Raw genomic sequence first — 17,195 nt, forward strand, 5'->3', positions numbered from 1 at the left:
ATCTTATAAATAAAACACAGAGAATAGTTGAATAATTAGGAATAATGATGATCTCAAATGACACCAGGAGTTAATTTTTTTTTGTTTGTTTTTTGTTTTTTGATGCTGCTGTCTGTAGAAGTTATAAAAGGCTAGCATAGGCTAAAAAGGCGTATGATGTCCAGGATCAAGGTAGGGTGTAACTAATACAGGCTCAGGTAAGAGGCTGCCATGCATTACTAATGAGAGACTCAGCCAAGAGGTTGCCTGCAATTTCTAAAGCATCAGATCTTGTATGTAGTTAGAAAGACAGGAATTCCTTTATGAATTACTTTTTTGCAAAGCTATATTTATAAGAATTTGACCACTCTACAAATACATAACCTTCTAAGATGCCATCATAGTAAAGAACAACAATTTGGTTACATTTTAGAGAGAAAGTCTACATTGAAATGAACATTGTGAGAAAACTCAATTTAATGATACCTTGGAGTATATTCTTGCTTCATATACTGCTGTTTTCATTGCAAGGTAAGAACTCATATAAAATTTTTACCTTATTTTATTGTATTTTAGTCTTTGTTGCAACTGATAGGAATAGTTTGTCCTTATACCATCAATCACTTACTTTGAAGTAATGACAGTGAACAGATCATTCTTTTGAAAATTCTTAATAATGTAGATAATTTGAGACTTCTGTGTTTTTGTCTTTTCTTTAAATGTTAAAACCATGCTTTTATTATGTTATGCAACTGTACTGAAAGAAGCTCTGATTCTAACATTTGTCTTCTGAAGAGTGATTTAAAATATTTGTCTCTGTAATTTAATCATTTAAAATTTTATAACTAAAGAGAAATTGAGTACTGAAACTTTATATCAGTATACAGAAGAATGGTAAACAGATGTTTTAAGAAAGACTTTAACATTTGGTGCTAAGAATTGATTTTCAGTTATTTTATAGCAATGTGATTTATAAATTCATTTTTATAAAAATATTTTATGGAGAAAGCATTTATTTACCCCAAAAAAATTGTTAATTTCTAATTCCTAAAAGAGCTGCATATTTTGGAGCTTGTAGGAGAAGAGGGAGAAATTACTGAAGTATAAAAGACTAGTGAGGTCAAAGATGCTATTTTCTAATCCTAGTAATGACTGAAACTCTTCGAACAAAATGTCATAGAGAGTTGAGCTGTGGAGTGGACTTTGGAGATGAGCGTGCCTAACATCATTATTTTGTGATATGGATGGCAGCATGCTGGAGTTTGCCATTTGCTAAGTGATAGGGCTAAAGCTAAAATTTGGATCTCTGGACTCTAAGTCTCATGCTTGTCCTACTGTGTTATGTTTCTGTGTAAATCTAGGTGCACTGCTCTTTCTTTCTGGATTACCAGTCACGCTGATGTCTCACAGAGAATTTGCTGGTCAAAATCTTTCAGAAAATGCAAAATACCTAATAGCTACACTCAGTCTGAGACTTAGAATTTAGTTTAAAATGATCTGTTTAGTAATTAGAACATGTGACCAAGATATTTGATTATTTATTTATTTCTCTCTAGCAGGATATATTTGTGCATCATCCATCTTGACGGAAACATCAAAGTGAGTATTTCTTGTTCTTTATGTCCTTTTAAACATAAAGCCAATGAGAACAAGCAAATTTAAGCAGATAACTATATCTGCTTTTACAAAAAAAATAAAGAAAATATTTTACAAAATAAGGGCATTCTATGTAGTTCTTTAACACATTTCCACAAATTGAAAATTATCAAGCATTCAGTTCCTTATTTATGAAGCAAATTTTTTTCACTTTTATTCTAATGATAAGAGGAGTTCTTGGAAGTATCCAAAGACTATAGATATGAAGAGACATTATTTTCAATTCAAAGATTTGTAAAGAAGTTATACTCAGTAATTACCCATTTTATATTATTATCATCAATGTACATTGCTGATTACAAATGTGCTGTATCTTAACATAGAGTAAAACATCGTTTAATGATTAAAAAAGAATAAAATTGAGCCTGGTTGGCATGGCTCAGTGGTTGAGCATTGACCTATAAACCAGGAGGTCACAGTTTGATTCCTGGTGAGGGCACATGCCCGGGTTGTGGGCTTGATCCCCAGTATGGGGCATGCAGGAGGCAGCTGATCAATGATTCTCTCTCATCACTGATGTTTCTATATCTCTCTCCCTCTCCCTTCCTCTCTGAAATCAATAAAAAAATATATTTAAAATATAATAAAATTGATCTGACACTAAATAATGAAAATCATTCTTTGTATTAAACTGATCTGCTTAATGAAAAGCAGAATTCTATTCCCCATTGGTTTTGGTAAATCACAGTATGATGTTCTTACTCGCATTAATGCTATTCTGCCCTTTATGACATGGTAAAGGAGTAAATATTAGGTTTGATAAAAGTGAACGTGCTCTTGGCAAATACTTATCTCACCAGTTTTATGAAGTCATGTGGTGAAAATAGCATGCGTGTTGGTGCTAAAATACTACACTATTTTGTTTATTTCTCTATCTTGAAGTTCCTTCCTAAAATTCATTTATATCAGAGGCTGGAGAGATTTGGGGACACTCCCCCGAATTTTGTAAAACGAGACAGCACCACCACCCAAATCTAACCCCTCCAAAAGGGGGAGGGGGACCTTTTAAATGTTAAACCAAGAAAGACCTCTTTGATAAAGTGATGGAAATCAGGAGGAAAACACCAGCCCTCTCTTGGGAAAGGCTTGTTCAGGTTGCCTTGGGGCCTTTGACTATACAAGTTCTTTTTGTTTTCTTCCAGAAACGGATTTAATGAAAATCGACAGAAAAGAGCTCTTTTAGCAGCGCAGGTAGGTTATGCCTCAGATGGAGAGAGAGGCAGAGAAACAATCCATTCTGCTTTGGGACTCTGCTGTCACTTCAACAATGAGACCGTTGTGGAAGGGAATAAAATGCTAAAAACAAGACAGGAAGGAGGAGGAAGAGGCAAAGTAACTTCTCTACTGCTTTTCTGTGCCCCTCCAATTCATGCTTAGCTCACATTTACTTGTTTACTTGCTGAGAGGCTCACAGCATTTGTGGGAGATTCAATCTCAACTACTTGCCAGAAAATTTAAATGGGTTTAAAAATTAAGCCCCAAATCAGGACAATAACAACAGAACAAATACAAGCAAATAGAGCAGAGAAAGGTGCAAATGATCGGAGTTAAATACTGCAAAGGTCATCAGAGATGTCCTTGACAAACAGCTTTTATATAAATTTAAATTACAGGCACTCTGAAGAGGTAACTTTTTTTTTTTCCGGGGTGGGATAGCACTGAATTTGAGGATGTCTTTTTGTCTGGACCTTTTTATATAAAGGATATTGGATAATATATTTGCATAATTTTCAAACTATGGCTGGAATGTTCAAATGAGTGGGTTTTAAAAAACATTTCTCAATAAAAGATGGATGGCAAAAGAGAGAATCCTAATTTAAATGCATTTCTTTGGAAAGTAATAAGATTTGAGCATTTAGATAGCAAACAGCATATATATTCAAGGAGGCTTTTGTCAAATGCTGAAATGCAATACATTTCTGGTAAATGCCTAAATTTTAATATTTTTTGGTGTTAATTAAAAAAAATTAAAGAGAGATTTGATATGCTGTTGTGACAATTTAGAAGACAGAACTAATTTATTTTAATTGAGTGATAGGTGTGCTGAAATGGACAAAGGATTATATATGAAATGGAAATATTTTATTTTTTCCTATAAAGAGTGGTGTACTTAAGTATCATGTGAAGTGGTTAAAATTATCTTTCTCTGAGAAATTTTATGTACATGTTTGCCAGTACCAGTGGTTCTCAACCTTCTGGCCCTTTAAATACAGTTCCTCATGTTGTGACCCAACCATAAAATTATTTTCGTTGCTACTTCATAACTGTAATGTTGCTACTGTTATTATCTGATATGCAGGATGATCTTAGGCGACCCCTGTGAAAGGGTCGTTCGACCGCCAAAGGGGTCGCGACCTACAGGTTGAGAACCGCTGTGACAAAATTAACCACAAAAAGACATCATCTTGACTCAGTAGAAAATCCAATTTTTGAGAAAAACTGCATTCCACTGGACCCACTAGATTGAAGAACCTTGAGACATATCCTACAGTTGTACAGTTGTCACATGGAGTGACCTATTGCTGGGATTACTCAGTGTGGGGGAAAGTAGGTTTACAGATGTGAGTATGTGAAACAGAGTTTATTCTTGTAGTATTATTTATTCATTGTTATATTATTTTCCATATGAACAACTGTAAAACTACATTTGTACCACCCTTATTATTGTCCTTATAGGTGTCTTAGAATTTGTATAATTTACTCCAAAGTAGTTACGTTAATACCCCCTTTTTGTTAATAAGTTAGGAGCTCACCTTGTTTTGATTTCTCTTTTAGAGAGAAAGAATAGGACACTTGCCTTTTTATTTCCTGGAACTAAAGCACATACATCAGGATTATTTAATATTTGAACACATTTTAAAAGAATAAATGTTAAAGAAGGACAATGAAGTCATAATCATGTGTTGCACTGTTTAGGACTGAAATTTCATCTGTTATAAGGCCATTCCTCTCTCCAGAATTCACTCCCCTGCTCTAGGAAGACAGACACTGGTGGATAGATATCTGTGCAAGTAAGAATTCAGAAATATGTTGCCAGTGAGATGAACAATGAGCAAAGAAAGGGTAGGCAGGCTTCTCTCAATGGTGTATTTGTGTGCTGCAGCGATTTCTCATTGAAAGACTGCATTTCTCTGTGCTTCTCAGCCTCCTGTGGAGATGTAATCAGCAGGAGAAAGAATGGCCTATTCTTTTTTATCACTTATGTGAACACATGCACCCACTGCTTGCATTTTTTCTTTTCTTTTTGCATTACATTTAAAAATTCTCCTGAAAGCAGGGGCTGAGACCTAGACTCAGGTGCAGGTAACTTATTTAGGATGTGCACAGTCAGGGAGAGAGAAAAATAAGACTCGGAAGGCAGAAAATCCAATACCGCTATGTTAATAAGGGGCTGTTTGCTTTAGGCATCTGGGGCTCAGTCTTACTGGGGACTCTCTGAGGGGCTGTGTAGAATGTGTTGTAGAGTTGTTTCTCCAATGGATGGGGAAAGCTGGGATACTTATTCACCAGCTCCTTTTCCTCCTTGGATGAGGGCGACTGCCTGGGGGCCTTAAATCATCCCCTGGAAGGCACTTTCTGTGGTCTGTCCTACTTGTGGTCTATTTCCTTGGGTGGAAATTAAAAGAAGCTGGTGATTGAAGATGGAGGGTCTCAATGTGCACAGAAACCCAGGTGCAGGTGAAATGGATGAGAAGATGCAGGGAGGGGCTTCCACAGAATCTTTCATAGACATGGTTCTAAACAGCCTTGGGAGGCAGCCATTCCCATTCAATATTGTCTATTTTCAGTTTAGTTGGTGTTTGTTGATGACATACAAGAGATCATACTAAAGATAAACATGAATAGCAGTACTTGTTATGTAGAAACTCATTGTCTAGTGGAGGCCTGTAAAGAATTCATTTCTGTGTAACTTGTTCATTGAATCTGAGACACCACCAATTAATTATTTGCCATTATTTATAGACATAAAAAACAAAAGTGCTCCCAATTATAAATATAAAATACCATTCTGAGTTCAGATCTGTTTGAAAAATGAAAACGATGTGCCATGTCCTACCACTGTTGAAATACTATAGCCTGACACATGGGATGCTGTGGTCATTAGGATGCTGTGATAGCCAGGAGACTGGTATTGTAGGGAGTCAGACCTAGTCATGCTAGGTAGTGAGAGGATAGGGAGCAAAAAGCAACTTATATATTCTTGCCTTAGACAGTGTATTCAGTTTTTGCCTAATAATAAAAATATGTAACATGTTTAGAACCCTTATTATGTGCCTGGCACTATTCTGGGTACTTTACTTATCCCATCTCATTTAATCCTCACAATTCTGTGAGGCAGTTACAGTTATTCCATTTTATAGGTGGGGAAATTGAGGCTGAGAATGTTAAATAATTTGTTCAAGGTTATAAGCCTGTATGAGGCAGAGTTGAAGTCACTGTTCACCTTTAGTGAGCATCAGAGGTAATTCGTTGGAGCCAAAGAAGATTTTGGTGCCCGGTAATATTGGTGGTTATGCTAGATTTAGGCAGCTGGAAAAAAATGAGACTGAGGAGAGAATATAACTTGCTGTCTTGGGGATAATCAAGGTCACAGACTGTTGTGAGTCTGACTTGGTTTGAAGAGAGAGGGAAGGGCAAAAAGGGGAGATTAAGTAGTGAGGATAAAACCCTGGAGGAATGACAGCAGGAAGCAATGAACTTGGGACCATGATGCGGGCCAACGAGTTTAGAAAGGCGTCTTAAAGTGGCGAGTGTGGGAGTTCTTCTAACAGACATGGTTTGCCTGTTAAAATAAAAAGTACCTGGTTGGAAAATGCCAAAATAAAACTTTACATGTAGGAAGGAGATGAGAGCCCTAGCCGGTATGGCTCAGTGGATAGAGTGTCGGCCTGTGGACTGAAGGGTCCCGGGTTTGATTTTGGTCAAGGGCATGTACCTTGGTTGCAGGTTCCCTGCCCTGGTCAGGGGCATCCGGAGGCAACCAATGGATGTGTCTCTCTCACATTGGTGTTTCTGTCTCTCCTTCTCCCTTCCACTCTCTCTAAAAATCAATGGAAAAATTATCTGCTGGTGAGGATTAAAAAAAAAAAAAAAGGAAGGAGATGAGAATATATTGAGAAAGGACTTTGTATCTGAGTCACATTCCATATCACCCTTTCTTCTTATCCTTTACCCTTCAAGTTTTTCTAACATCCTCTAGTACTCAATTTCACAATTATGTGGCAAAATTTTGGAGCCTGTATTCTGTGAGCATAAAATTGCCATTGGAAAGAACAGTGCTGCAGACCATATACTATATTAGAGGCCCCGTGCACGAAATTCATGCAAGGGCCTTGGCCCTGGCCCCGGCCCACCACCGCCACCACGGACGGGGGCCTCTGCTGCCTCTGCCGCTGTCCCTGCCAGCTGTGGCTTTGTCCAGAAGGAAGGATGTCTGGGAGGACATCCGGTCTGATTAGCATATTACACTTTTATTATTATAAATTGGCTTTGATTTGGAATAAAAATCACTATTGAGCCCTGGCTGGTTTGGCTCAGTGGATGGAGCGTCGGCCTGCGGACTGGGAAATCCTGGGTTTGATTCCGATCAAGGGCATGTTCCTTGGTTGCAGGCACATCCCCAGTGGGGGTTGTGCAGGAGGCAGCTGATCGATATTTCTCTCTCATCGATGTTTCTAACTCTCTAAACCTCTCCCTTTCTCTCTGTAAAGAAATCAATAAAATATATTTTTTAAAAATCACTATTGATTAGTTTTAGTAACTCATAATTATTTGCTACTAATCCATATTGACCTCTAAAAGTATTAAGGTTTTATCTGAGTTGCTTAGATTAATATAAATCTCTCTTGCTAATTTTCTGTGCACAAGGTACTATGGAGGAATCTTTACATAAATTGTTTTATTTATTGTTATGACTACACAATAAAATAGTTCCCATTGTTCCCATTTTACAGACAAGTAAAGGAAGGCACTAAGAGGTTAGGAAATTTGTCTAAGAGTAAGTACTGACAGGATTAGGACTCTAATCTGCGTCTCTCTGATTCACTAATCCATGCTTTTAACCCTATAGTGCCTTGAGGACTATTAAAATACATGTAAATGTTCTATGAACATTCAAATGTTAGCTCTTTGGAAGCTTCTGTGGATGGTGCCTTCACAGATGGGTCTGCAGACAGTGGGAACATCATTGTCAGTCCATTGGCCTCATGCATTTTCTCCAGACCCATCTGCACTTGGGAGCATCAGAGAACTGCTACTTCTGCAGGCAGAACAGTCAGTTAATGCAAAAATAAAGACTCCAACCAGGCTCTTTCCCAAGGAGGGTAGGGAGGCAGAACTGAGGTCAGATAGGATAAAGAACATGCCAAAGTCATGTTGAGGCAAAACCACTGCCTCACTGAGATCGCCTCAGTAACTCAAGAAAATAGAAAGTCAGTACCTTATAATCTCTGTATTTTTAGCTATTTTCCAATTTGCCTGTTTGGCTTGATTAAATAATCTAATTCTCTTGAATTTTTATTTCTTTCTTTCCAAGTTTGAAGCAACATCTCCAAGATACTTCTTCCATGAAGCTATTAATTGGGGTGAGAGTAAAATAAAAGGTCAGTGCTGCATGTATGTTTTTGTATTTGTTTTCTCCAAAAGACCCCTTTGGGGGATATAATGAATCAACTCTATTATTTCCATATAATGCAAGAAGGAAATGGAGCCAGGGTGGTAAAAATACTTAGTAATAATTTAGGTTCACTTCTTTTTTTGGAAACAAGCAGGGTTAAACACCCAGACAAAGCTGATAACTGTATGACCAGGACAGATATCCTTGGGTATCAGAAACTTATTTTCTAAAGCAATTACTTGTCCCTTGGTCCCTCCTTGACATCCTCTTTTTGCTTACCAATTTCCTGTTTTTGTTAAGCAGAAAGCTGATAGTAGTTCAAAATTTAATTTGTTTTTCCTTGCATTTAAAATAACAAGACTTTTTGTTTTTGGCTTAATATTGTTTTCAGAGAATAAATAGGGCTGTAAATATTTTTTGAAGGAAATACATTTGTTCACCTGAATATTTTAGGCATTATTCACTGTAAAAAAGGAAGATGGTGATATAAGATAAAATTTAAATATAGTATTGCCCCTTAGGGGAAAAACCCTGCATTTAAGTTTATGAAAAATATTCCTACCTATATTTATGATCAAAGTTGAAACAGCTCATTTTTCTTCAGTTAAGACATTCTACTTAGAGGGTTGTCTGTGTTTAAGTGTAGAGAGAAACTGAAACTTTAGATCCGTGGAAGGATAATAGGGTTTCCCAATTCTTGCCTTTGGCAAAACTGTGGTTCAGTTCCTGCAGTTAGATGAGTGCTTTCATGACCTTGACATATTCCAGAAAGGCACAATCTCTAGTAATACTTTACAGTGACTCAAAGATGTCCTCCAGCTCTCTCTGTGTTACTTAAATCCTTCTTGCTTGAGTTTTGCCAGCTGCCTCTTGTCCTCTCCTTATTAGAGGAAAAATTTTCACTGATTCATTTGCGTTTTTAAAACTCGCTCAGGAGCTCATAGTTTCTTGCTTCTTCTTTTCAACATAATCCGTTGGGGCGAGTTTTCTTTCCATGAAAGAAAGAAAATATTTTTGATGACGGCCAGCTGTGACTTTGGCTTCTCTCCCATTAGAACTAAATATGGGTCAGAAAAAAATGCATCATTTGTAATTAAGCCTGAGGATTAATGCACAAACTTCAAATTACATTTTTAATCATTCTCTTAAAAAATGGGAGTTTTATTTTGAGTTTTATACTTTGCCCCATCCTTTGAGCTAAGAAATGGACGTGATTCTTTAACACAGCACTTGCTCCTGGGGAAGGACCCCACTGGACGTGCAGCGGGTGCCAAACGCCGTCAAGGGAATCATCAGCAGCTTGTGTATTTCTGGATCTCATCATCTGGGGACAGGGATTCCTTACATGGGAACTTGACCTTTCAATGGCTTGAAGGAAGCTAACCTTTGCTCTCAGGGTAGTTGGAGATGTGAAAGCCTGTCTTTCTTGTTTCACAGCACACATAATGAAATGAACTAGATAAAGCTTTGATGGGCTTAATTCTTTAGCTCATCAAGGCAAGATGCCCAGCGTTCTGTTTGAGTTAATAGTGGTTACAGTTAGTCCAAGCTAAATCTTGACATATTATGTTTATAAGAACTGATGCATGCCAGGAGATAACTTATTTATTTTGTCCCTCAGGTTCTTGCCCTCATGAATGCCTTAACGGAGCTTTCTGTTCTAAGGCTGGTACATGTGACTGCCAAATATTTCAGGCACTTGGGACACGGTGCCAGATTGGTAAGTTTCAGGGATACTTATGAGAGAATTATGAGATGCTGAAGAAGACATTAAGGCATAATTTTCTATATTAGGGTTCATCCATTGGGATTTGGACCAATCATATTGTATATTAATTTAAATGCTCACAATTCATTCCCAGCAATTTAGAAACAACATAAAAAAGAATAGATACATATGCCTACTTTCTCTTCTCACTTATCTCTACTATTTCCTCAAGCAGTTTTTCCTACTCTAGATGATACTAGCCCATTAAAACCATGTTCTCATTCATCTCTCTTTTTCTTGATAAATTAGATTTATTATTTGGAGCCACGCATTCTTTTCGACTTTGAGTTAATTGGATATTCTGTACATAAAATAGAAATAATAATGAGAGCTCTTCAAAGCAGAGGATTCTTTTAAAAAAATTTTTTTATCCATGGTGTCTAGGTTAGGATCTTACATCAACCCTAATCAATAAATATTCATTGGTGTAATGGGTATTTATTGAGCATCTACTAGATCCCAGGCTAGGCTCTGGGGATACAGTAGTGAACAATATAGACATGTTCCTGTTCTCTTGGAAGTTACAGTCTAGAGGACAGGACTAACACACAACAGATACACATTAATCACACTTGTGACGTACTATAAAGTAAAAGATTCTATGAAAATTTGCAACAGAGGTGAGGCATACTGTCAAAGAAGACTGCCTGAGTAATGAATCACTCTCTGTTTTTCCCCCAAAAAGGCCAAAGTTGACTAAGGCTAATAAATTTAGTTAATATTACAAAAGAAAAGACATAATTGTGCCTTATCTTTATGCTCTCTATATAGGGTATTGAAATATTTTACACATATCAGTAAATGTCATTGATTTTCATATTATTCTAAAGGGGAGGATCTCAAAAAATTCAAATAGAATAGAGGGCTATCCACAAAGGTAATAGGGAAGTAGGCATGAGTATAATAGGAGATGATGTATAATTTAAGACAAACATTGCTTAAAATTTGGCCAGTTTAAAATCATGATTTAAAATTTTTTTTTATTTATTTAAAATTTACCTTTATTGTTGAAAATATCACAGGTACCATCCTTTCCTTTTTTATTGACCCCCTCCACCTCACTTCTGCCCCCACCCCAGGCCTTCACTGCACTATTGTTTGTCCATGGGTTATGCATATAGAGGTCATGAATTTTTAAATTCCAGCATACATTGGATGACTAATGCTCCCATACCTAGATGTATAAACATGATATTTTTTTGTCAGTGGTTATTTTTCTCTGTGAGTACTATTAAGATATTTTTGAAAAAATTGTGGAGACTGGAACACTCTCATGCTGCCAATGATAATTTTTAGGACACTCGGTGGTGACATTTTATTCTTTTGTGAGCCATTATATTGCTTTATCACTATCACTTTCTTTTACTGTATCATTCTCCCTACTCCTCCTTTCTTCCAGAATCTTCCTTTGGGAGCAAACATAAGAAAGTTTCTAACATAAATCCTTTCTTCAAAGCAACTTGAAAGCCATGTTTTCCTTCAGGGAAGTTTAATGGTTTTGAGAGCAACGAGTAATTTTATGTTAGTTATCTCTTCCTGTAATATTGACCTCCAGAGAAGACAATATTTATTTTAATGCAATAGAATCACCTCTCATGACTGAACCTTACTAGAAACAGGTGTGATTTATTTTATTCTACTAAGTATTACCCTATTTCTTTTCAGTGCCAAACATGGGCAATGGCAGAGATGGGATTTGCAAAACCTGGGGACAGTACCACTTTGAAACGTTTGACGGCATCTACTATTATTTCCCAGGAAACTGTTCTTACATTTTTGCAAAAGACTGTGGTAATTTGGAGCCTCGGTACACTGTATGGGTAAGTGATCCTAGGGTATAATTAACTTAAAACTTACTTCTGGTGAAACCTATTCTTTTAAAGTACTGGAAAAATTATAGAAAATCTCTATATATAAAAGCCCAGCAACAGGAATGGTGGAATGACCAGAACGACCGGAAAGACCGGAACAACTGGTGGCTATGACAGCCAACCAGCCTAATCTGGGCTCTGATTGGTCCCCTCACCCACCTGGCTGGTCCCACCCCGGTACACTGTATGGGTAAGTGATCCCAGGGTATAATTAACTTAAAACTTACTTCTGGTGAAACCTATTCTTTTAAAGTACTGGAAAAATTATAGAAAATCTCTATATATAAAAGCCCAGCAACAGGAATGGTGGAATGACCAGAACGACCGGAAAGACCGGAACAACTGGTGGCTATGACAGCCAACCAGCCTAATCTGGGCTCTGATTGGTCCCCTCACCCACCTGGCTGGTCCCACCCCCAATTGGCCCCCAACACCTGATCAAGGGTGGGGCCAGCAGGCCAACCGCCTGCGGCCCCTCCCCCACACCATCCCGGTCCAATGGGCCCGATTGGGGCGGCCCAGCTGGACCCCACCCGTGCACAAATTCATGCACTGGGCCTCTAATATATAATAATCAGAGTATGAATACTCAGGGTTCTGACTGGGGAAGGAGAGTGTTTGGTCCTTAAAGGGGTGGATAAAATTTGCAGCTATATTGAGTGTCCTTCTATCAAGATGGGGCCTAGGACTGAGAAAAGGAAGATTTAGACCCATGTGGAAGGGACTTTCAGGCAGTGCAGAAATGTCTGCATCACAGATGTCAAAATGCTAACTCCAGTTGATGTCCTCATTCTTCAGGTGTTATTTGATCATTTTGAAGAGAAGGTGGGTCCAGGCACCACCATATTACTCATATATGTTTCCTTCTTCACACATCCAGTGTCATGTCACCTGCATTAATTTTTAAAACATCCCCCTCAGTATGAATGGGAGAACAGCATTTATGAAATGGAGTCCATACATTACATGAGCGCAGGCTAGAGTGCCGCAACCTTTTATGGCGGGGGTTCAGGATCTGAAAGAGGGGCCGATGCACCAATGAAAATGCTATACAAGAAATATGGATTTAGAAGGCATGGGCGGAGCAGGTGGAGACCTTTCTTGAAGAGGCACACTGACTTCTGGTCGGTCTGCTTTTATTCACTTGAAAACACATTTGCCCTTTAGCAATGCATATAGGTATATCAAAGGTAAAGTTTGGTAAATAGTAAAAGGATTATCAGGTTAGGAAATTTTCTTGAGCCATTGAGCCCACAGCAGGGCAATATTATGCTGATTTTTCAGCCCTGCTGAATATCAAAGTCCATTGGCCTTCCAATGAGTCTTTTTGCATTAATATACTAACTACTGTTGGTTTTAGCTTCCAGCAAGCACAGGCTAGAGCAGCCATGGGCAAACTACGGCCCGCGGGCCGGATCTGGCCCATTTGAAATGAATAAAACTAAAAAAAAAAGACCGTACCCTTTTATGTAATGATGTTTACTTTGAATTTATATTAGTTCACACAAACACTCCATCCATGCTTTTGTTCCGGCCCTCTGGTCCAGTTTAAGAACCCATTGTGGCCCTCGAGTCAAAAAGTTTGCCCACCCCTGGGCTAGAGGATATGGATACAGGCAGCTGATTGCTAGGTGGATTGATACTCTATGATTGAGCTCACGAGGTAGTTCTTAGTTTCAGAATTTTTGCTTCAAAAGAATCTTAGGAGACATCCAAGAATATAAGCTGCAGGGTGGCTCTAGCTGAAGGAAGTCAATCTTTCCCTGCCCACAATCTTCCCCTGAATTTCAGGGATCTTAAAGCACACCCAGGAAACTGCTGAGCGCCCTGTTCAAAAGGTAAACTCTCCATAGCTGTCATTTGTTTGAATCTCCCCCCCCCCCTAATTATATTGGAGTTGCATAAATTCTTTTTGTCTCTTAGGTGAGGCAAATTTAAAAAAGTAGATCCTGAAATTTTTCAAGAACAACGAATCCTAATGATCCAGGAAAGAAATGAGGTCTATTGATAGTTAACTTATGAGGCATAAAGATTAAAAAATTGGAGGTTTCTTTAGATGGGAGAAGTAGTGGAACACCTTCAGCACTCACAGCGCTCCTGTTATCAGTCCCTTACTGTCCTTTATGCCTTCACCCTCTCCCTGGGTTTATCACTCAAACACCTTCTGACTCCTTCATTGAAGTGATCTTGTGCAGTGTCTCACCCTTTTGAGGACTATAGTGTCAACTAGATAATCTATCCTTTAATAATAATACACAATGCTGAACTTGCTTCTAGAGCTAATAGATACTGTTTCTACTTGGCTCTGTTTTGCTTGGTGGAATTTGCTTTCAGATCAACAAATCCATTTGTTTTAAATATCATCTTTCCCCCGATTATAGAAATACTAGAGGCCTGGTGCATGAAAATTCATGCACTAAAGGAGGGGTCCCTCAGCCCTGCCTGCCCCCTCTCACAGTCCGGGAGCCCTCAGAGGGGGGAGGCGACCCAGCACTCAGGGGAAGGCGACATCCCATCACACCTCTGCTGCTGCCACTGCCGGCAGCGCAAGCCTCGGCCAGCCCTGGTTACCTGAGCCTCATGCGGCCCTGTGCGGCTGGACAGCCACCACCCTGGGTGGCTGGGGGGCTGAGGGGATTGGGAGACTTCAGAGGCAGTCCTGCAGTGCCTGCTGCCCCAGCGGGGCTGAGGGGACTGGGCGCCATCTTGTGGTTGTGGCACCGCCATCTTTGAGGATGGGGCAGTCAATTAGCATATTCCCTCCTTATTGGCTGTGGGTGCCGCCATCTTTGTGATGGTTTGAGGGTCAATTAGCATATCCCCTCTTTATTAGATAGGATTTCACTTCATTTGTAGAAAAGTTTAAAAATTCAGAAAAGTCTGAAAAATAGTACTAGAACTATAAGTCAAAAGTTACCTTTGCTAATGGCTTCATATATTTCCTTTTACACTTTTTTCTTCTGGGTTTTGTACACATTTATAATATTAAACTCATACTATGTATACTTTTCTGTCCTATATTTTCACTTAATATTATATGAAGAACTTCCTTGCATTTCAAATATCCTTGACAAACACTAATTTTATTAGTTATGTTTGTTTCAACTTATAGAATATTCAAATTATTTAACTATGCCCTGTTTTAGAAATGTAGGTTTTAAAAATATTTTCAGTATTTTAAAACATATATTGATAAACACCTTTATGAACATATTTTTATTCTTCTGATTCTTTTTCCTTTAATTTCAATTTTACTTTTTATGAAAATAATACATGCACACAGTTTAAAAGATTTCAGCAAAGCTTACAAAGCAAAAAATAAAATAAAATAAGATAAAAATAAAATAAAATAGCCCTGCCTTCTTCCACTTCCAAGCCCCAGCTGAAGTCTGGCTCTTCAAAGGCAATTACTTCAACTTCTTTCGATGTTTTTTTCTGGCTTTTATTTTACATTTCAAAATACGCTATTATTTTTTTTCAAAGATAGGCCTTACTCACTTCTTACTATGGAAAATGAGGAATCATCTCAGGTGCATCACCCTTCCTAACCCTAACACACACACACTTTCTTTCCCTCCTCCTAATAGAGATATATTACCATTTTTAGTTAAATCACATGTGTTTTTTCACTTATTTCCATTTATGTGTTATACATATATGGATAATAGTCATATAAGTATTGTTTAGAATTGAGCTTGATAGGTTATTATGATTTTACTAGAGGCCCAATGCATGAAATTCCTGTGAGGGGCTCGGCCCACACAGCCCCGGCCAGCCCTAGCAGCTGCTCACAACCTCGGCCGGCCCTCGCAGCCTGGCTTCATCTGGAAGGTCGTCTGGACAGTCGTTCTGCTGTTCGGTCTAATTAGCATATTAGCTCTTTATTATATAGGATTTTTCTCCGTTGTGCATTTGTTTAGAGTTAACATCCTAATTTTGATTTGCTGCATGTGCTATACAGCAATCACTATTTTTCCCCCCTCCAAACTCTCTAGCACTATAAAACTCTTCTCAATATGGTCAGATACTTTAAAAAATCCCTCAGTTTCTTTTTCTCCTCCATGATGTATCCATTTCTTAGTTCTTTATTCTCTGCTCCCATTGAGACTGGTTGTCTTGAAGCCCACTGCACACCTAGCACTTGGGATTTCTCTTCACCATCCTCCTGGAGAATTTCATTCTTGTTTCTCCTGTGTTGATTTCTCTGTTTTTTGGGTCCATAAAATATCTAGTGATCCTAGAACTTTGTTCATACTTGAGAGATAGGCTCTATAAAGCTCATTGGATGCTCCAAACATGAGAACAGTGCTTATTTGTAGTGTTAATTGAGCAGAAATCTATGTATTCATCCTTGTTTTAATTGACTATATTTTTGAGTTGTTTTCTTGAAAGAAAAGACACTTTGCTAGAAAGTGTGCATGGAAGTAATTATCTTGAAACCTTGATTATAAGTTGGAAATCACTTTCAGAATTTTGAAATGCAATCTATTTTGATTTTTGACATTTTACATATGGCCTTCCTCAACCTCCTGCAGACATTTTTAGTTATTCTCTTTATTCCTAGGGTTGTGCAATTTTGTGAATATGTAAGTTTTTTTAAAAAAATTATTGTGCTCAGTATGGGTACTTCATGGGACCTTTCAAGCTTTAAAAATGACAGCATTAGAATAATATTTCTTTTTCTTCCTCTCTTTTAGAATTTTCTTTTTCTCTTTCAGAAATTCTGTGATTCAGATATTAGAGCTCCTGAAATAAGTGATTGATTCCTTAATTTTCATGTTAATTCTTCCCTATTTTCCATCTTATTTTTTTGGTTTACGTTTGGGAGATTTATTTCCAACTCTTAGATATTTATCTTCCAATCATTCTATTTCAGTTATAGGTTTCTCCTATGATACTGTCAATATACAATTCTTATTTTTAGTCTTTGAATTTCATTTTAACATAATTTTATTCTTCTTTCATGAATGATATAACTCACTAACTCACTTTTCCCTCCGAAGATATTAGTTATGAATTTTTGGAAGTTTATTAAAAAATGTTGATTACTTTTATATTTGGTTTATATATTTGTATTTCATATTGCAGGCTTTTATCATGATCCATGAATGTTTATTCACATTTGAGGATTAGGCTCTAAAAGCTGATCAGAAATCTCTAAATATATGGATGGGGACTTGCTTGCATGGTGGGAAATTGAGCAGGGAGCCTCTAGTTTCATTAGATATGCCCCAGATATGAGTATCTGTACGTCCTTTTTCCATTTCATTTCTCCAAAAAAAAATTTCCCCAATATCCTGAATGA

The 17,195-nt window shown here is 37.7% G+C and overlaps 1 protein-coding gene across 1 annotated transcript in view; it reads left to right on the forward strand.

Annotated features, from left to right (window-relative positions):
* The first annotated feature begins 458 nt into the window (after positions 1-458).
* OTOGL (otogelin like) overlaps positions 459-17,195 on the forward strand; it is a 145,768-nt gene continuing 129,031 nt past the window's right edge. The window contains exons 1-6 of the mRNA XM_023749758.1: positions 459-510; positions 1,539-1,578; positions 2,778-2,826; positions 8,171-8,237; positions 9,873-9,971; positions 11,685-11,839. Of these exons, the coding sequence (XP_023605526.1) occupies positions 459-510; positions 1,539-1,578; positions 2,778-2,826; positions 8,171-8,237; positions 9,873-9,971; positions 11,685-11,839 (462 nt within the window). The remainder of the gene's footprint in view (positions 511-1,538; positions 1,579-2,777; positions 2,827-8,170; positions 8,238-9,872; positions 9,972-11,684; positions 11,840-17,195) is intronic.

This window comes from Myotis lucifugus, unplaced genomic scaffold (genome assembly GCF_000147115.1).
Source record: "Myotis lucifugus unplaced genomic scaffold, Myoluc2.0 scaffold_9, whole genome shotgun sequence".
In the NCBI taxonomy this organism is placed as follows: Eukaryota; Metazoa; Chordata; class Mammalia; order Chiroptera; family Vespertilionidae; genus Myotis; species Myotis lucifugus.